The 21758-nt window shown below is 36.4% G+C and overlaps 1 protein-coding gene across 1 annotated transcript in view; it reads left to right on the top strand.

Moving 5' to 3' along the window:
• Positions 1 to 21758, top strand: part of LOC127836972 (serine/threonine-protein phosphatase 1 regulatory subunit 10-like) — an 84429-nt gene that overhangs the window by 44502 nt on the left and 18169 nt on the right. Inside the window, exons 5-8 of the mRNA XM_052363646.1 lie at positions 9705 to 9889; positions 10042 to 10110; positions 13275 to 13706; positions 20946 to 21024. Of these exons, the coding sequence (XP_052219606.1) occupies positions 9705 to 9889; positions 10042 to 10110; positions 13275 to 13706; positions 20946 to 21024 (765 nt within the window). The remainder of the gene's footprint in view (positions 1 to 9704; positions 9890 to 10041; positions 10111 to 13274; positions 13707 to 20945; positions 21025 to 21758) is intronic.

Below are 21758 nucleotides of genomic sequence, written 5' to 3'. Positions count from 1 at the left end.
AACATAACTTTTCCAAAACAGAAGCAAGAAGATAAGAGAGGCTATAAGAGAGCATGTTCAGCCATCTCATAAGTCATTCCAATTAAGAAGACATGTACATAATTGACTACAGTGAAGTTGATTCATTATTAGATTTGTTAGGAGAGCAGGATGAGGAGGAGAAATTAGGGTATAGATTTTCACTCATTTTTTAGGTTATCATACATGAACTTCTTCATTTCTACATTGAATTTCTTCAAATTTATGCTGAACATCTCTTGTGACAATACGGTCAATCTCAACTATGCATGGCCCCATTACCAACTCTGGGGCGCCCCTGTGTCAAACATGCGGCGTGGGGATACGCGTCGGCCTCTGCCGCGCCATTTCTAGTTAGCTATGAAATCTAGTCTGCAAAGCGTTTGAATATCTTTGACAGTTTTCCTGCTCTGTTATCCAGACGCTTGCTGAAAAAAAGCGTCGCTGGGTTACAATAATAATTCCAAAGAGAAAATACCGACAATGAGCAAAGCATTTTCGATTGAAGGAATGAAGCTACATGTATTGTATCATACGCACCGAATTTGACAAATTTGCGTTAAAGTAAAATTGGTTGCGTTTTCAATATGCATGATATTGTATTTCTTTGCGTTTTTAAACATTTTAATAGGGTGAAAGACGCATATACGCAGCTTATCTGGGGCACTGTGTAAAAGTTAAACTTATACATTTATTTGAATGGCTAGAAAATTGCTCCTTTTTACTCAACGTGATGAAAGATTTACATCACAGGAACAAATGATCCAACGGTGTGTTCATGAGCATTAAATCACATTGTTCCTCTTTATTCCAGGGAGCTATTGGCCCTTAAATAACTATTTATTTCCATACAATGAACCCATGCATTGATGCATTGAAAAAGCTCATTGGAGAGCACCAGGCATGATATTATCAAGTCAGACATTCACAAAAATATTTAAATCCACAGGACATTCGGTCTGTGGACTTAAAAAACTTGCAGCTCCAGTGTTTTCTTATGGCACCCCATTCCTCAAGAAAGAGTACATATTTTTCCCCAATTTCGTAGAAAAAAATCCCTCTAAAAGATAAAAAAAAAATTATTTTTTTTTTGGAAAGAACTTCCAAATGATGCAGATATTTATTTCATAAACAACTAACAAAGTATATAACAATAATTTATATGATTTTGAATTATTATAAAGAGTTCTATTAAATTAGTGTTTCCCAAATCGGTTGACTTTTCACATGAATTGCATAATTTGCACTTTTTCCCAAATGGCCAGGAAAAGGCCTGATGTATCTATATTGTGTCAATGTTTGTTGATAAAAACATTCCAGTTTGGTCCATTTTATTGATAAAAATTGCTCAAATTTGCCTCTTTTTTTTTTATCGATTTAAAAAATCCCAATTAGACTCAAAATGGCTAGGAAAACTGAGACTGTCAGGGTTCGCACAGGGCTTGAAAAGTGCTTGAAAACGAGTCCTAGGCTTGAAAAGCCCTTGAACTAAGGTTGGCCTTGAAAAAGTGCTTGAAAAGTGCTTATTTCATGTAAAAAAGCATTGAAAATGTTTATTTCTGTTCAAAATTACTTTTATCATCGCCATGAACTTGACTCGTTCTTAAGGGAAATATTACGAAAATTTATCATATATTCCTTCGCGCAAAAAGTTGAGTACGAAATATAAGTTTGTACACTACTGGGTACGAAATGTTAAGTGTACACGTCACAGATTATGTGTACTACGTCAGAGGTTCTACATTGTAATCAATTTTCGCGAGTAAAAATGCAGCGATGGGGTAGTGTCGTTTCAAACCAGAGTGGTTAACTGAATATTCCTGGAGCTACTTTCTGGTCATAAACACAGATGAAATGCAGAAAAATGCTTAAATAATTACAACTTATACGATACATCAACATTCTTTTAACATAAATATTCATGGCGCTATTTTCTGGTCATAAACAAGTTGTCAAAAGGACGTTAATCGTTATGTTTTGCGCAAAACTTATGAATATTCCTGGGTACAGAAAACAAATGACATTCAAAAAGCACATTGTTGGGTCTATATTAAAACCATTGGTGTCGGGGGAATGGGGGAAAGCGCTTTGAAAAGCCATTATAAAGGGGAAACCCACAAAGAAAACATGAAATTGAGAAGCAAACAAGGTTCCTGCAATGTGTTTTTTGGTGAAACAGGAAGGTACTATTGTTAAAACTGTTGAATCTAAAACAGACATAACAACAACAGCCCCGTGAAATACAAAATGTTATAGTAACTGACTTCTGTTTAAATGAAATAAACTAGTCTGTTTGATGTGAGCATAGAAAGAGACAATGTGTTTGTTTGTAATATCTTTAAAAAGTAAATACATATGTGAGACTCATTGAGTTAAGGATGGATAACATGTATTTGTATGTAATAACTAGAAATAACATGTATGAGTTATTGTGAAATAAGTTTAATGTGTTTGAGCAAATAAATGATATATTACTGTGTTAATCTGGCTTGAAAATGCATTTTTTTTAAAGGAAACTAACGTACGGTTCTTGGCCTTGAAAATGAAAATTTGGCCTTAAAAAATCCTTGAAAAGTGCTTGAATTTAGGTTTGAGATTTCTGTTTGAACCATGGACTGTGCATGAAGGCTGAACTGTCTGAAACTAATGATGAAAACATCATTGAGATATATTGAAGAAAAAGAACAGAGACATTCATCTGTGAACATTACATTCATACATACATGTGTATTCATATAATAAATATCATTACATATAAAAGAGTGAATTTTTTATTTTCCCTTTTTCCTAAAAAATGCGTTTTAACCAGGTTTTCCGAAGGAAAAAACTGGTTATTAGATTGGCGAATGCGGGCGGCTGGCTGGCTGGCTGGCTGGCGGGCGGGCGGAACAAGCTTGTCCGGGCCATAACTATGTCGTTCATTGTCAGATTTTAAAATCATTTGGCACATTTGTTCACCATCATTGGACGGTGTGTCGCGCGAAATAATTGCGTCAATATCTCCAAGGTCACACTTTGAGTTCAAAGGTCAAAAATGGCCATAAATTAGCTTGTTCTGGCCATAACTATGTCATTCATTGTGAGATTTTAAAATCGTTTGGCACATTTGTTCACCATCATGGTACGGTGTGTTGCACGAAAGAATCACGTCAATATCTCCAATGTCAAGGTCGCCACGACTAAAAATAGATTTTTTTTAAAAACAAACTTACAAATGGGGTTAATTTTGTTTGTTCATTTCAAAAGTTCAGTTTGAGTTTTCTCCCTTTATCAGATTTTTTTTTCACAATGAAAACCTGGTTTTGTGACAATTTTGTCCCTTGTTCTCCTTTAAACTGCCACCATTCCCTTATAGGCGAAAAAAACCCACTGAGCTCTGGACTGGGGGATTCATAGGACCCAAACATCACGTCATCGACTCAAATTTATTGACAAAATGATAATTGGAAAAATGGAATGGAAAATAAACAACACACCTGAACACTTAAAAAGCAAAACACATATCATAAGAATAATATTTATGCCCCCCTTCGAAGAAGAGGGGGTATATTGCTTTGCTCATGTCGGTCTGTCGGTATGTCGGTCTGTCTGTCCACCAGGTGGTTGTCAGACGATAACTCAAGAACGCTTGGGCCTAGGATCATGAAACTTCATAGGTACATTGATCATGACTCGCAGATGACCCCTATTGATTTTGAGGTCACTAGGTCAAAGGTCAAGGTCACGGTGACCCGAAATAGTAAAATGGTTTTTGAATGATAACTCAAGAACGCATACGCCTAGGATCATGAAACTTCATGGGTAGATTGATCATGACTCGCAGATGACCCCTATTGATTTTGAGGTCACTAGGTCAAAGGTCAAGGTCGCGGTGAACTGAAATAGTAAAATGGTTTCCGGATGATAACTCAAGAATGCATACGCCTAGGATCATGAAACTTCATGGGTAGATTGATCATGACTCGCAGATGACCCCTATTGATTTTGAGGTCACTATGTCAAAGGTCAAGGTCACGGTGACCCAAAATAGTAAAATGGTTTTCGGATGATAACTCAAGAACGCATATGACTAGGATCATGAAACTTCACAGGTAGATTGATCATGACTCACAGAAGACCCCCATTGATTTTGAGGTCACTAGGTCAAAGGTCAAGGTCACGGTGACCCGAAATAGTAAAATGATTTTCGGATGATAACTCAAGAACGCTTTTGCCTAGGATCATGACACTTCATAGGTCAGGGTCTTCCCCAGGTCATTTAAGCGCCCCTTGCCGGGGCGCTTGAATTTCGAAGTCAGAGTCCCCGGGGCGCTTGAAATTTTCCGATCAGTGTATTCTTCAGTAAAAGAAAGTGGAGATTGTCCAAAAAAATCAAGGTTTCCCTATCAGTGTATCAATATTCCCTGATTTAAAAGAGCACTCGGTACCTACTTTCACAAATAATCGCCATAAACACCACATGGGGTAATGGATAATCCACTGATAAGAGAATAGCATGACGCGCGTATCGATTATTCTAGCCACATTACACGGTCATTTAAATGCTGACAAGGATGTATCTGGTAACTTTCCAGTCGTCAAACTGTGAAGTTCATCGTCCAATCGGTTACGCGAATGCTTATGAGGGCGGGGTTAACTATCGACCATTATTTTTGATTGACGTCGGCATGAAGTAAGAGTTGATCGCAGCTTGATGAGCAAGAAGTTGTACCATTTGAGTAATATAAAACCGGTAATTAGTACAGTACAGAACATTAAAGACGGTTTCAGGCATCATCATCACACCTTTTTACTGTAAACAAGTGTTACCTATGACTCATTATTAATACGAGAAATTAATTGCAAGTGGTAAACAATTAATTATTATAGCGAGTAAGTTGTGCAAATGACTCCCAGTTACAATTATGTGATAACAATTAATTTAATTCCAGTACATGTATATTTCAACATGTCCATTTATAGAACTGATTCACCTCGTTTTTCTGACATTTATTCGACACGTAATGCTCTTTAACAAATTTTTGTTTCGTATGATAATCGATAACTGATGATGGCAACCGGCCGTGATCCTCGTGGACAACGTGAATTTCATGCATAATTCCGTCAAAACATTTATTCGACTCGTAAAGTGTGTAAACAAATTATATAATTTATAACGCAACGGTTAATATTTGTTGAAATCTAAAATGGGAATAATTAAATTTGTAATCCGAAACCCATTATCGTAAGTCGATGTTAACGCGTTTTTAATCCGAAACACACTTCCGAATGTAAATGTTACCGCAACGTTAAATATTTTTGCTTCAAATTAGCAGTGCAAATTTATTTTGTGTCGAATCTTTTTCTCAATTAAAAAGAGCGCGAAAATTATGCAGCATGTACAATGTCGCGTCTATTGCATACAAATGTCGTGTATTGAGCGTTTTAACAAGCACACAACAGGTCAGGGGATTGACGCATATTCAGAGGCAATATTTCATCAAATCTATAGTCACTTAAAAAATGGCAAGGTTTGTGTTAAAGAAATAACTGAAAGCTTTTATCGCAAATATTTACCAGAAAGAGATTGATAAAAACGGAATAAACGGGATTATCGGGTAATACATAGAAACATAAAAAATAGTAAGTATACAGTAATAGAGTCGGGTTGAAACGGATGTATTGGGGAATCGTTCGAGTCGGGATTTTACTATCTGTGCGGAAAAGCATAGCGCACCAAATGACGTCTTTTGACGCTGTTTTTTTTTAGTTATAACGCACCACAGAACGTTAATTGACACGTTAAATTAAAAAAAAAATCAACGTCGGGAGGGGACACCCCTCCCCAACACACCCCCGGGGCGCCTGAACAAATTCCTGGGGAAGGCACTGTAGGTACATTGATCGTGACTCACAGATGACTCCTATTGATTTTCAGGTCACTAGGTCAAAGGTCAAGGTCACAGTGACAAAAAATGTATCACACAATGGCTGCCACTACAACGGACAGCCCATATGGGGGGCATGCATGTTTTACAAACAGCCCTTGTTAAACCAAAAATTAGTTAAAATTGATGCAATTTCTCAATTGAAAATTAAATAATTGTATACTGGTATGCAGATTGCTGTTAAAATAAATGTTTTCAGATACTGATAGTTACATGGTAGTGTGACAGTGACTGAAAAATGTAAATAAATTATTAAAAAAGACAAAACATTTATACTTGTTATGAATCAATGAAGTATCTAAAACAATATATAACATGTGGGATATCAATAACATAATTTAACAAACCAAGTTTAAATAGCACAGAGCAATTTATTGGTACATGTAATTAGAAAATTTCAATGACAAATATTTCCCAGTCGCTAAATTATATGAAAACTCAGAATTAAACTACAAATATCAACAAACTAGCCACAAAGATATATTAATCAATGAAAAAGCACTTTTTAGCGGATATTTGATTGAGAACGAACTGTAAATACCAAGATTACAACGATCTGAGTTACAGAAGCTATTTTCAGTTATCAAACCATGAAAGCTTTTGATATATTTACTCGCATATGGGGCTGTGTTTGGTGCACATACGCAGTAACATTTCATGAATATTTACAAAAATACGACGTACACTGCTCATATTTCATTTAAGCTATCTTTTATTTTCAGGTTTTAATTTTATTAAATAAAGAAACTTTTGCTCTTTAATTATTTACCGGACGTTAGGAACGGCAACATAGCATTTTCAATCGGACCTGTCTTAAAAGTGTCAGTCAGGTCTGACTTTTGTTAAGTTACCCATATGTTTAATCAGTTTGTTTATCCTTTATCTCTTTAGTGACAAATTTGAAGAACAAATTGACAATTTAGCAGATGTAAATATATTAGATATGGCGTTGCTAGAAATAATTAAGATACATGTATCCTTATAATTATGAAATGAAAGGTTCTTAAACAAGCACTACAAAGGTAAGTAGAAGTTTTGAACATTTATTTCCAAGGGTTTTTGTGGGTTCTGTCTCATTTGCGGTAAGACAGTGAATGGAATCAAACCTTCAAAATGCCAAATGAGGACAAAATGGTACATAGTGTTTGCCATGATGACAAAAAATATCACCTTCCGAACTGATGGCATTTTGATTTCTAGACATTGTCTTAAATGATAACAGGAAGTGAGGATGTTAATAAAATGTTGTAATTTATTTGAAAAACTGGCAATAACCATACCAGGTAAAGGATTTAAGGACTTATTCTGGATATCATTTTGGTTTTCTCGGAAATAAATAAATAATGCATGTAACATATCAGACAGGTAAAATTTATACCTTGCCCTTGTTTATTTTTGCTTGTCTTTGGCTACAGACAAATAGGTTATTTCTACAAACTTCTCATTGATCCCTTGAAAGCCCAAGCAGTCTTATCAGCACACGTGCTGTCAGAGCTTAATAGTTTAGTTGGAAGAGTGATTGGCTAGCAGTCTGGGGTTTGTTAGTTTGTTTCCATGACCAGTACAAAACTGGTAGTCATGTAGTTATTGTCCCCTACTGGTTCACCGGAGGGGACTTATGGTTTGCGCTTTGTGCGTCTGTGAGTCTGTCTGTCTGTCACACTTCTGGGTCCTGCGATAAGTTCTTAATATTTTTTCATGAAACTTGCAACATGGATAGATGGCAATATGGACATTATGCACATCATTTCATTTTGTTCCTACGTCAAAAATTGTGGTTGCTATGGCAACCAATTTTTTTTTTTTTAATTCTGAAAATTGTGGAATTTCTGACAATGGTGGAGCCGGTAGGGGACCATATTGCTTGACAATAGCCTGGTTTCTACTGCCATCCATTATCCATACGTCTGATGCAAGAAAGTTACCTATCAGTAACAGGTATAAGAGTAGGTATGCCCTATGTGGTGGTCAACCACACAGATTTGCTTGCCTGGCCTAGGCAAAATATTTGAGTAGGTTAACTGACTGTTTTGATGTGACAGAAATACTGTTTTAACACTCTCTGCTCAGAAGCAAAGTGAAAATGGCTATGTGCAACCAGCATAAAACCATATCAGCCTGTGAGTACTTGCATGCTTGTTCATGTTTTATGCTGTTTGCTGCGCATCAGTACCGTGGGGTTGGAAATGAAGCCTTTAAAACTTGAATCTACTAGTAAGAAAGATCTGAAGTTTTATTTGATGTTTTAGAGGACTACAAATGCCTCAAAATGTGTTTCTGAGTGGTTAAGTGGTAAAAAGGCTAGCAATCCAACCATTACTTGATAGCCAGAAGGGGCCATCAGCCTTATTAACGAATGAGCTTGTTGATGGGCTCTTGCGGCTTTTAAGCTTTGATTTTCATATAAGCCTTGTTATGGTAAAACTTGGTTTAATGCATGATAAGCCTGTGCAGTCAGCACAATTTTATCTGAAAGGGAATTTTCTGCTTTACATGGATTTTTATCTAGAAGAGACTTCCTTTTAAAAGAATAATTCCATAAAAGTGGAAGTATTGTCCTTGATTAGCATTGGCTAATCTGGGATGACACTAAGTAGATATGCATTCAGCCCAGTTTTCCCAGAGCACGGCTCACAAGCCCCATGTTCACTACAGGTGTATGACTGGTACAAGCCCTATGTTCACTACAGGTGTATGACTGGTACAAGCCCTATGTTCACTACAGGTGTATGACTGGTACAAGCCCTATGTTCACTACTGGTGTATGACTGGTACAAGCCCTATGTTCACTACTGGTGTATGACTGGTACAAGCCCTATGTTCATTACAGGTGTACGACTGGTACAAGCCCTATGTTCACTACAGGTGTATGACTGGTACAAGCCCTTTGTTCACTATAGGTGTATGACTGGTACAAGCCCTATGTTCACGACTGGTGTATGACTGGTACAAGCCCTTTGTTCACTATAGGTGTATGACTGGTACAAGCCCTATGTTCACTACTGGTGTATGACTGGTACAAGCCCTATGTTCACTACTGGTGTATGACTGGTACAAGCCCCATGTTCACTACAGGTGTATGACTGATACAAGCCCTATGTTCACTACAGGTGTATGACTGGTACAAGCCCTATGTTCACTACAGGTGTATGACTGGTACATGCCCTATGTTCACTACTGGTGTATGACTGGTACATGCCCTATGTTCACTACAGGTGTATGTACTGGTACAAGCCCTATGTTCACTACTGGTGTATGACTGGTACAAGCCCTATGTTCACTACATGTGTATGACTGGTTCACAAACCCTATGTTCACTACAGGTGTATGACTGGCTCACAAGCCCTATGTTCACTACAGGTGTACGACTGGTTCACAAACCCTATGTTCACTACAGGTGTATGACTGGCTCACAAGCCCTATGTTCACTACATGTGTATGACTGGTTCACAAACCCTATGTTCACTACAGGTGTATGACTGGCTCACAAACCCTATGTTCACTACAGGTGTACGACTGGTACAAGCCCTATGTTCACTACAGGTGTATGACTGGTACAAGCCCTATGTTCACTACAGGTGTATGACTGGTACAAGCCCTATGCTCACTACAGGTGTATGACTGGCTCACAAGCCCTTTGTTCACTACAGGTGTATGACTGGCTCACAAGCCCTATGTTCACTACAGGTGTATGACTGGTACAAGCCCTATGTTCACTACAGGTGTTAGACTGGCTCACAAGCCCTATGTTCACTACAGGTGTATGACTGGTGGGGGCTGGGACGCCCTCAATGACTGGCTGCAGGAATGCAGGGAGGAGGACAACATGCCCATGCTGTGTGAGATACTCAAAGTCTACAAGACACTACCAGTCACAGTGGAGATACTCAAGACCAACAAAGCTGCAAAAACCATCAAGCAGCTGTGCAAACAGGATCATGACGGTGAGTTTCTGGGAAATAAACATTTTGTATATGAATTGTACAGTGCCTTATCTGTAAATATTGATTTTGTATAATCATTATAATAATGTCAATTGTTTTTTGTGGAAGGAATAACACATATTTTTAAGCTTAATTCAAACTATTAATTTCAGATGCTAAGTCTCTGGCCAAAGAAATTTTTGACGAGTGGATTAAACTAGTGCAACCCAGCAGTAGTAATGGTAAGTGAGCTACCAAGCTTGCATGCAATCATTAGTTTGAAACCAATGAAGTTCTCTGGATTTTGGTTCATAAAAAATATCATTGGCTTACCTGTATCTTAATATGATAGCGATAGAATAAACAGTATTGTCCTGTTTTGCATAAAGTTGCATTCGAACCGCCTCATGCATAATGGTTCTCATGCCAGATACGACCAATGTAGCCTGGACTCTAGCTACCCTGTCTGCTCATAAGACCTCAAAATCTTGTGCGACTTTATAGCGGACAGCATAGCTCCCAACCAGATTGCGCAGTCAATTAATGCATTTGCCTAGTGTCGTCTCAGTTCAGCCTATACAGACCACACAGGTTAATCTAGCACAATACTTACCTCTTTTTATGGAATCAATATTTTTAAGGAAATCTCATTGAAACAAAAATCTTGTCATGCGTGTTAAGTTGTTTTTTCCTGAGCGCATCTCAAATGTATTGTGAGGCTATAAAGAAGTACAACAAATATTAAGTGAAAAATAAAGCTCCATTTCCCTTTCCCGCTAAGATACGTATTTAATTAAAGACCTTTTTTTTAAACTAAATTTAAGTTTTAAAGGCTTCATTTGTAACCCTTAGATACTGATGAGCAGCAAACAGCATAAAACTTGAACAGACTGTGACTTACTCGCAGGCTGTTCTGGTTTTATGCTAGTTACAAAAGCCATTTTCACTTCGCTTCTTAAGGGGGAAAGGGTGAATCATTTTCCTTATAGCTCTGTATGCCAATAACATTTTCCATATCTTGGCAATGTAAAAATGTTGGTGTTTTGTTCTTTAACATTGCTTTATAAACTTAACAACAGACCAGGTTATATTACAAAACGTGTTATATTGTCTATGGTAAAACTATTAGGTGGCGGACAAATTTCACACAATCTTTCAATTGCTAATTGAAAGAATTTTTAGGGTCAGAATAACCTATATTGAAATTTTATTTAAAACAAATATTCACTGTCATGGTATCATAAACTGCTATTCATTATGATGATGTCTATTTAAAGCATGTTAGTAGAAGCATTACTATGATATTTATACCCCCATTACCATTGGTAATGAGGGCTATATAGGAGTCACTTTGTCGGTCGGTCGGTCTGTCGTTCTGTCCCGAATTTCATCCGATCTTCACCAAACTTGGTCACAAGTTGTATCTTGATGATAAATAGATCAAGTTTGAATATGGGTCATGCTGGGTCAAAAACTATGTCACGGGGTCACTCAGTGTGTTTTAAATCAAAAGTTTGTTCGAACCAAAACTATGTCATTTATCATTAGATTTTAAAATAACTTGGTACATTTGTTCACCATCATGGGACGGTGTGTCGCGTGAAAAAAGTACGTCGATATCTCCAAGGTCAAGGTCACACTTGGAGTTCAAGGGTCAAATGCTTGTCTGGGCCATAACTTTATCATTTGTTGTGAGACTTTAAAATCATTTGGCAAATTTGTTCACCATCATGGGACGGTGTGTCGCGCGAAAGAATTATGTCAATATCTCGAAGGTAAAGGTCACACTTTGAGTTCAAAGATTAAAAATGGCCATAAATGAGCTTATCTGGCAATAACTATGTTGTTCATTGTGAGATTTTAAAATCATTTGGCACGTTTGTTCACCATCGTTATACGGTGTGTCGTGCGAAAGAATTATGTCAATATCTCCAAGGTCAAGGTCACAATTTGAGTTCAAAGGTCAAAAATGGCCATAAATGAGCTTGTCCGGGCCATTACTATGTCATCCATTGTGAGATTTTAAAATAATTTGGCTTATTTGTTCACCATCATTGGACGGTGTGTGGCGCCAAAGACTTATGTCGATAACTCCAAGGTCAAGGTCACACTTTGAGTTCAAAGGTAAAAAATGGCCATAAATGAGCTTGTCTGGGCCATAACTATGTTGTTCATTGTGAGATTTTAAAATCATTTGGCACATTTGTTCACCATCATTGGACGGTGTGTCGTGCGAAAGAATTACGTCGATATCTGCAACGTCAAGGTCACACTGTGAGTTCAAAGGTCAAAAACGGCCATAAATGATCTTGTCCGGGCCATAACTATGTCATTTATTGTGAGATTTTAAAAATACCTGATACATATGTTCACAATCATTGGACGATGTGTCATGCGAAAGAATTATGTCGATGACTCCAAGGTCTAGGTCACACTTGGAGTTCAAAAGTAAAAAATGGCTATAAATTTGGACGGCATGTCATGCGAAAGAATTAAAGAGTTCAAAGGTCGAAATGCCCATCAATGATAATGGCATTATAATTCTTAAAAATCGCCATAAATTTGACTCTTGTTTTGTGAAGACAGCATGCAAAATAGTCTGTGTCAGTGTGGCACGTGAGGGTATACGTCACGTCTGTGACAAAGCTCTAGTTTTTGCAGCTGTGTGTTTCAATGATTGTGCTAACTTTTTTTCTTGTATTCCAGCAGATACTGTAAGAAATCTATCTTATTTTCACATTGAATGTATTTTGTGACATTGTTTGCTCAAAAACAGAAATATAAAACCATCTTATTACAATTATGGCGTATAAGTTAGATAAACAAACGGTAGCTAAAAACCTTCCACAATTAATGATTGTCCATTTACCATTTTTAATGTGCTCAAAGAAAGTTATTAGCTCGGCTGTTTTTGGAAAAAACCCGAGGTTTTGTCATAGCCAGCATGTCGTGTCCGTCGTCGTGTCGTCCGCCGTCCGTGTCGTGCTAAAACCTGAACATTTTGTCAAGGTTTTGAACATTGGCTCTAAAATCAAAGTGCTTCAACCTACAACTTTGAAACTTCCTATGTAGCTGCTCCTTGATGAGTTCTACATACCACACCCATTTTTGGGTCACTAGGTCAAAGGTCAAGGTCAGTGACCTAAAAAAAGAAAAAATCTGACAAGCTTTCATTTATTCAAAACTGCACCCGCAGCCGAGCGTGGCACCCGTTATGCGGTGCTCTTGTTTTAGTTTGGTAATGAGATTTTAATAATCCTTGATAATGCAGCCCTAAACATTAATTGCAAAGCTCAAGTTTACTAATAAAGCAAGATGTAATGAATTTCTAACTAGTTTCCTGCCTTTAAATGACCATGCAACATTTCTGCAGCATGTTTGAAAGATTTAGTACCATTATTTACAGACTCTCACAAATCCAAAAAGAAGAGCAGCAAAGACCGAGATCGTGAGAGTCGTGGCAGTAGCCGATCGAGTGATAAATCTAGCGATTCTAAGGACAGCAGTCGAAGTAAGGACTCCTCACATCGACATTCAGGTCACCGCGATAGCAAGGACAGTAATGACAGCAAGGATAGCAAGGACAGTAAAGACAGCCATAGGGGGGATAAGAAGGACCGCGACTCGAGAACTCGAAGCAAAAAGGTTGAGGAGGAAAACGTTGACTCGAGCTCCAATGATAGCATCTCAAGCGAAGATAAAGTTGTGGTTCGACAGGGGTCGGGGTTAAAGCTACATATTAAATTGGGAGGGGATAAGGATAAAGACAAATCTGACTCGGACTCGAAGAAAAGACCATCCACTGTTAAGCGGCCCCCGAGTAAATTTAGATCTACAGGTACTAGTATTCTGAGGGCATTTGTATGATGTCTGTTTTTATTTTTGATGCCAAGTGAAATCTTGAATGTTGTGTTTACTAACTTTATGCATATCTCTTATACACTTTGTGCTGGTCACATTTATTGGTGGTATACATTCTGACAATTTTGTTGAATGATATTCGTGTGAAACCTTAAGGAAAGCCATGAAGCCTGGTCCAGCAATATACATGTAGTGCACTTTTCAGAATAAAAGCCATGAAGCCCGGTCCGGCATTATACATGTAGTGCACTTTTGAGAATAAAAGCCATGAAGCCGGGTCCAGCAATATACATGTAGTGCACTTTTCAGAATAAAAGCCATGAAGCCCGGTCTGGCATTATACTTGTAGTGCACTTTTGAGAATAAAAAGGTGTACTTGGCATGTTGTCAGTTACTTACATAGGTATCATGTGTAGTACTGGAAAGTCACCATACCCAGGAAAGGCGTGAGTGGGTTAACTGACAGATGAGATATGACCGAATGACTTGGAAGACGCTGAAAAATCCACTTAAACAATCACTTTGCTCAGATAATAGTCCTGTAAGAGCTCTTGTTAAAATAACTTATGCACACTGGATTTCCATATATAACATAGATCACAATCTGGCCTTTTTATGCCCCCAGTGGCATATAGCAGTCGCACTGTCCATCCGTTTGTCTGTCTGTCTGTCCGTCACACTTTTGCGTTTAGGTTTCGAAAAATGCTCATAACTTCTATGTCCCTTCAGATGTAACCTTCATATTTGGTTTGCATGTGTATATGGACAAGGCCTTTCCATACGCACACACATTTTGACCCCTTCGACATTGACCTAGAACTTAGGGTCAGCGTTTAGGTTTCGAAAAATATGTTTAGGTTTTGAAAAATGCTCATAACTTCTATCAAAGTGTTTATCGGGGGCATGTGTCATCCTATGGAGACAGCTCTTGTTCAAATTCTGATATTATCAACAAGAATGCATCATTTTAAAGAAAAGGATTGGGATTGGTGTATACAAAATGATTTGACAATTAATAATTGAATATTTTCTGTACAACCACAAGCTGGTGAGGCCTGTGAGCTGGTGAGTAAATTCATGTAAGTATACTATGTTCATACCAAGCATCCTTTTAGGAAATGCACCACTACCGGTATGTATATTGTACAAACAGGGATAAACAAAAGCAAACCCCTCTCCATAACAATATTGAATCCTAGTGGGTAAGGCGTTTTGCATTTCATATATACATTTTGTAACTGACTCTATAGCAGTACATTTGCATCACTCTAAATGTCGGGAAACAAAAGGTATTTCCACAGAACATTTGTGAACATCCGTGCAGTATTTATGGACAGAAACGACATTTGATGTGCTTCTTGATCCGGGATATATATATAATATATATATAATAATAATAATATATAATTTAACTGAAATACTGTTTATTTTTGACAACAAATACAAACACCAGAATTCTGCACCCCACTGTGTGAAATACATTAAGAATGATGATTCACATACAATGCCTAGGATCATAGGTTGAATCCCTCAGCCTGGACACATAACTTGTTTGGAGATTGGTTGTGAAGTCATTTATATCATATATGCCAATTGTCCCCCATCTCTGATTCAAGTAAGGAAGTTCTGGGTTACTGGCATAACACCTTTTAACCCTGGAAAGAGTGACTTGGTAAACTGACCACCATAATGTGTCTGAAATTCTGTTGAAAATGGCAAAAAAACACAAAACAACTTCATATCAAGGATTAAAAAAAGGTAATATTGGTAATGTTGCTTGGCTGTAGTGTTCCAATGGTTTGTATCGCACTTGTTGATTGCGTGAAATGGTATTCCATTCGCCCTGCGGGCAGGTGAAATACAGAACACAACTCGTGCAAAACCACTCATCAGAGCACCAGGTCATGAATGTTCCCTATGCACATATACATCTGGATAGTAGGTGTTTACATGTACATCGGTCAATGTTTGGAGGTATGTCATTGTACTCAGAATCAACTATAAAGTCGTCATTTTCTGTTGAAATTAATAATAATCAATACAAGAAGCAATTTAATATCAAGATGTGGAGTACATTTTAGACACAAACATTTAAAAACATATTTAAAATAAGCATGAGGTCTTGCAAAATGTGTCCTGTCAAACAATGGATGCATTTGCGCCTAAAATGCTGGATCGCACTGAACAAAAATTCTTTGTACAAAAAAAGGGATTAGTGGGTTAACCAGAAAAACAGGTTTATGCCTCTTTGTTTGTAATACATGTATATCCTGCTCAGCCAAAATCAATGTTTTATCCAAAGCCTCATTTTGATATATTACAAAATGATATGGGCAGAAAGCATTTTTGCTCTATACACTTTACACTTAAAATAACTTATGTTCAGTAAATAAAAGATAAATACATATAGTTTATTACAATATTTTTTAAGAATAATCGTTATATTTGGTCAACAAGCAACCATTTGTTCTTTTTGCTTTGCTTTAAACAATTTGATCGTATCCATTTGGGGTTAAATTTCTACACATCAGAACTACAAATTATCATTAACTGAGAAATTGATGTTTCCTAATGTTTGGTGCAGAAAAGCCAGAAATCCATTATCATGAACTGTATCCAAAGTCCCCAAAAATCAAACATCGGTTCTTTTGTTCACTACAAATGACATAATTTGTTATGACATCACATAGAAACACAAAGCAATCTTAACAAAACTAAATAAGTTTGCTTAAAATGCAAATCAATTTAAAAGTTTAAACGCAATATTTCAAGCCAATCAATGTGTGTGTAGAAATAGAATGACATATTGAGCTACTGGTTCAGATGATCATCACCTAAGTCCCATGGAACTAATCTTAGTTATGAATAACATGTATACATGACCAGCAAAGAGTAGTATACTTTTCAAATAAATATTTTACTTTCAATGATAATGGAATTAACCCATTTATGCCTAGCGTCTAGAAAAAAGGCCTTTGCAAACAGCGTAGACCCAGATGAGACGCCGCATGATGCAGCGTCTTAACAGGGTCTGCGCATAGGAATTTCTGTAAGAAATATTCTTAATAAAGAAATAAATATACTAGACATCCCTAATTTTGGAAATAAATTGATTTAGAAGGATGGGAGAGTCCTCTAGGCATAAATGGTTTAATAAGAAATAGCCATTCAGTGACAATACTGACCGGTTGAGTAGGAAAATGCCTAGTAGCGGTCCAGTAAATGGAGACTAAAGGAATTGCATTGTAAGTATTGCTAAGTAGATTATCGAAAGAAGCTCTCTACCACTCAATTATAATTAATAATACAGCAAGAATTGCTGAACTGCACAAACAAAGATTTTTATTGAACTGTTCACTAATTCAACTATATTTCTGTATAGATTGCTATGCTTTGATTAAATTAGTAGACATTTTTATTTTGTTATTAGAAAGCCATTGCAGTTGCTGCCAACTGTGTCAAAATAAATTGCACAGTACCATGTAAAATGTGGTTATTTCAAATTAAGTGACAATTGGCTGAGAATCTACAAGCTTTCTTACTAAAGCTTGCATGTTTAACATGTATATACAGGACCAGGCTTCAATATTCATGGCTTTGAAATTCCCTGCATTGTTAATGCAGTAAATTTTTCATTAAAATTGACGCACGTTTGTGCTTTGGTTAGTTAAAAACATTTCCACTGCCATTGATTTTAAAGTTGATTTCCTCCCCTTTTTGAGGTAGATATGTTTATTTATGCGTTTCATCACCAATATTTGTGTAATTGATTAAACATGTGCAATATTTCGAAAACCATTTAAATATTTTACTTTTTTTTTCACATTACTATTTTTTATGCCCCCGAAGCGAATGATTGGGGGCATATTGTTTTTGGCCTGTCTGTCATTCTGTCCCAAAACTTTAACCTTAGTTAAAGTTTTGCGATAACTTTTGCAATATTGAAGATAGCAACCTGATATTTGGCATGCATGTGTATCTCATGAAGCTGCACATTTTTAGTGGTGAAAGGTCAAGCTCATCCTTCAAGGTCAAAAGTAAAAAAAAATACAATCCAAGGGAAGTAATAAGCTTTAAAATGGAGATAATTTCTAAACCTGCCAAATGATGTATTGAAATATTATTTCAAAGCGGCACAATAGGGGGCATTTTGTTTCTGACAAACAACATCTCTTGTTTTACATTGATGTGTACTTGCAATGTACTGTTAAGTTCTTATTTTTGAGTAATTTCTGGATCTTAACACATTTTAATGTCCCCCAGTCTATACTGGGGGACATATTGTTTTCCCGTCTGTTGGTTTGTTTGCGTCAAACTTTAACATTGGCCATAACTTTTTGCAATATTGAAGATAGCAACTTGATATTTGGCATGCATGTGTATCTCATGGAGCTGCACATTTTGAGTGGTAAAAGGTCAAGGTCATCCTTCAAGGTCAAAGGTCAAATATTGTGGGGGTGGGGCATTGTGTTTCACAAACACATCTTGTTTTTCACTTAAAATGCATGTATACGATGCTTAACAATGCTATATTATACTAGGTAATGTAAAAAGCTAAGTTGATAAAATATTTTACCTTTTTTAGTACATAGCAATTGTAAACATGAATGTAGAAAAGTACTTCTACAACTGCTATTTTATGAATGCATTTATTGTTCAATATACATGTTCATACTATTGTTTCAGTTACTGCTTATATATTTGTGCTGTGTTCTGTGAAAACGGGGTTTAATGCATTTGCGTAGTGTCGTCCCAGATTAGCCTGTGCAGTCAGCAATCAGGGATGACACTATCAGCTTGTATGATATTTTTTATTTTCTTAGCAAAAATCTAGATAATGGGGAAAGAGCCGTCCCAGATAAGCACAGGCTCATCTGGGACGACACTTACGGCACATGCATTAAGCCCCTTTTTCACAGAGCATGGCCCATATATATTTGATGATATGATGTTTTTCTGTGATATGATATTGCAACATTTGTAGCCTAGTAATTTATGTGCGTTTTTTTTCCATTAAACAAGGCGGTGGATCTGAAGATCTCCAAGTTTTACCATTCACAATCAGTCATATACATGTGCATCTGATGAAATGTTGAAGTACAAGTATGGATATGTTTTTAGTTCCTTGTCATTTGATGAAACATATATATTTGAGACAGGGGGTTTTCTAGCCATTTTGGGAAAAGGAGTCTGGTCAAGTTGGGATTTTTTAAATCGATAAAATGGCAAATTTGGGAAATTTTTATCGACAAAAAGGACCAAATCGAGATTTTTTTATCAACAAATATTGACACATCAGGCCTTTTCCTGGTAATTTTGGGAAAAAAATCACATAAATTATAGTTATATTCTTTGTGAGATGTTTATAAAAAAAAATTAACAAATCAGATATATGATAATCACAAGACACTTGAAGACTTCTTTAAAAAAAAAAATTGTTTTTGGCATTGGGATTTTTTTTTACAATTTCGTTTGAGATCAGGTCCCTTTGGTTTGGGATTGGGTCCGTTTTACGGCCTTTTTACATAGCAGAAAAAGCCATGTGAGAATAAAACACGATTTCTGTGATGCTCACATAATACACAAATATCTGCCACAAGCACTCTTGGCTACAGCAGTCGGGTACAGTATAGGACTTGTTGTAATGTACCATATACTTCCAAATAAATTCCCCCAGGCCAGGGGCTTTGCACTGTTCCTATATGAGACCATAAATCCCCAGAACAGTTTGTATATTTATGTAAAGTGAATATAATAATTTGACTGTAACATAGCTAAAAAATACTATTTTTTGAAGGATTTTAGGCACCGCGAAGGCAATAAATTGCACTTTTGAGTTTTGGGTATTATTAAAGACATGCAGGTGGGGTTGGATATTATGGGGTATACAGTAACTAGGACATGTACAAACAAACTGGCCCATGATTGATATGATAACTGGTTACATTTATTTCAGTTATCAAGAATATTTAGTAAGTTAATGTTTTTAAACATATGAATAATATGAAGGGAAAGATCTTTGACCACATAAGGTATATGATGCCTCAAAAGAGTTTGGGGGAGTATAGAACTATGGTTAATCTTTGGAATTTCTTAGTCTGAAACTTGTAAATAACGTTTTAAAGGGGCCTTTTCACAGATTTTGGCATTTTTTTAACTTATTCATTAAATGCTTTATACCGATAAATGTAAACATTGGATCGTAAAAGCTCCAGTAAAAAATCAAGAAAAAAATTAAAAAAAGGAAAAGAACATTGCCCTGAGCAGGTTTCGAACCAGTGACCTATGGAGTCCTGCCAGAGTCCTGAAGTAAAAACGCTTTAGCCTACTGAGCTATTCCGCCGAGTACACATACTTGAAGTATTTTATACCTTATATAAGCAATCTTCGTAGTTTCACAAAATTTAACGACAAAAACAGAACTCTCCAAATTATTCAATCGTTTCGCGTTGCAACGCTTTATAATTTTTAGGTTTTAAAATCGTCAAAAGATGCATATAATGGCTATATTAGAGCATGGTTAATGTTCAGTATTACTGTTTCCTCACAAATATAATAACTAAAACGAAAACTTAACGAATCTGAAACAACTTTTTTCAATTTTGTCAATTTACCAAAGCGTGAAAAGATCCCTTTAAATCAATGGGTATTCATTTGGCTTATAGATTGCCATGGTAAGTTTTGAACAGATTTTCATTTTTGTCTGTTGATCAACCGAGAGGGTCAAAAGCAGGGAACCAATTAGCAGCAGAGTGTGGCTCCCAGCTTTTTTAACGGAAATCTTTCCCCAATGATGATTAAAGCCAATCTATATTTTGAGTTAATAGAATTCACTATTTTTGGCTATAGACTTTGTGATTCATTTATTATTGAACATATTATTTGTGTGTGAATAATTCTATTCAAATCAGGTTCTGAATAACAATCCAAACACTAAAATACGTAAAATTGTATTGTTCGCTTTTTTCACTACGCTAAAACAATCCTCATTTCAGAAACACATGGTTAGAACAGATAACTTGTTATGGCTAATGTTAAAAATGTCTCACTACATCGCCTTGTTTTCTGGAAGGTTTTTGTTGTCATTTTTAACCCTACTTTGTTAAGTTTAACACTGTTACCATGTTACAAATAAAGAACTGCAATCCATGATTGAAGAGTTGTTGTTCTTGCTTCATTCATGTTCACTAATATTCCTGTTCTATTATATCACCAGGATTAGAAGAAGAGACAACAGAAAGTGAAAAAATGCCCAAAAATGCAGATCTCGATAAACCTATTCCTAAACGAACTGGGTAAGGTGATGTTTTAAGAAACTAGACTCTGTAGACTTGATTTTTTTATTAACCCTTTGCATGCTGGGAAATTTGTCGTCTGCTAAAATGTCGTCTGCTGAATTTCTAAAATAATTATTGTCTTTGATTTTTTTCAAAGACTACTATCAGAATTGCAAACAGTTTTGATCCTGATGAGACGCCACCTTCTGTGGCATCTCATCTGAATCAAAACTGTTTGCAAAGTCCTTCAAAATTCGGTTCCAGCACTGAAAGAGTAAAAGCCATCTTAAGAAAAAGCAAACCAGAAATTGTCACATTTACCCATTCCGACTCTGAGGCAAAGTGAAAATGTGCAAACAGCATAAAGCCAGAACAGCCAGCGAGTAACTAACAGACTGTTCAGGTTTTATGCTGTTTGCCGCTCATCCGTAACTAAGGGTTGTAGATGAAGCCTTTACAAATACAATCTAGTTAGAAAGGGGTTTAGTTAAATTTAACTTGAAACAACTACAAATGCATAAAAATATGTAAGAGGAAATATTGTCTTTCATCATTGGGTTATTGGTATGTAAGCATTTTGTTTGTTAGAGCCAGAAAGGCCTATCAGTCATGTATGTAGACTTCCTGATTGGACCGTATTGCTTTCAATCAACAAAATGTGTTACAATTTGTGGTGTTCACGCAATCTCAATGATGGCAAGGCTTCAGTATTTGGGTTTTATGGAAAAAGAACAAATACAAAAATATTGCGC

Source organism: Dreissena polymorpha, chromosome 7 (genome assembly GCF_020536995.1).
Source record: "Dreissena polymorpha isolate Duluth1 chromosome 7, UMN_Dpol_1.0, whole genome shotgun sequence".
Lineage (NCBI taxonomy): Eukaryota > Metazoa > Mollusca > Bivalvia > Myida > Dreissenidae > Dreissena > Dreissena polymorpha.
This window is presented reverse-complemented; position numbering and strand designations above follow the sequence as displayed.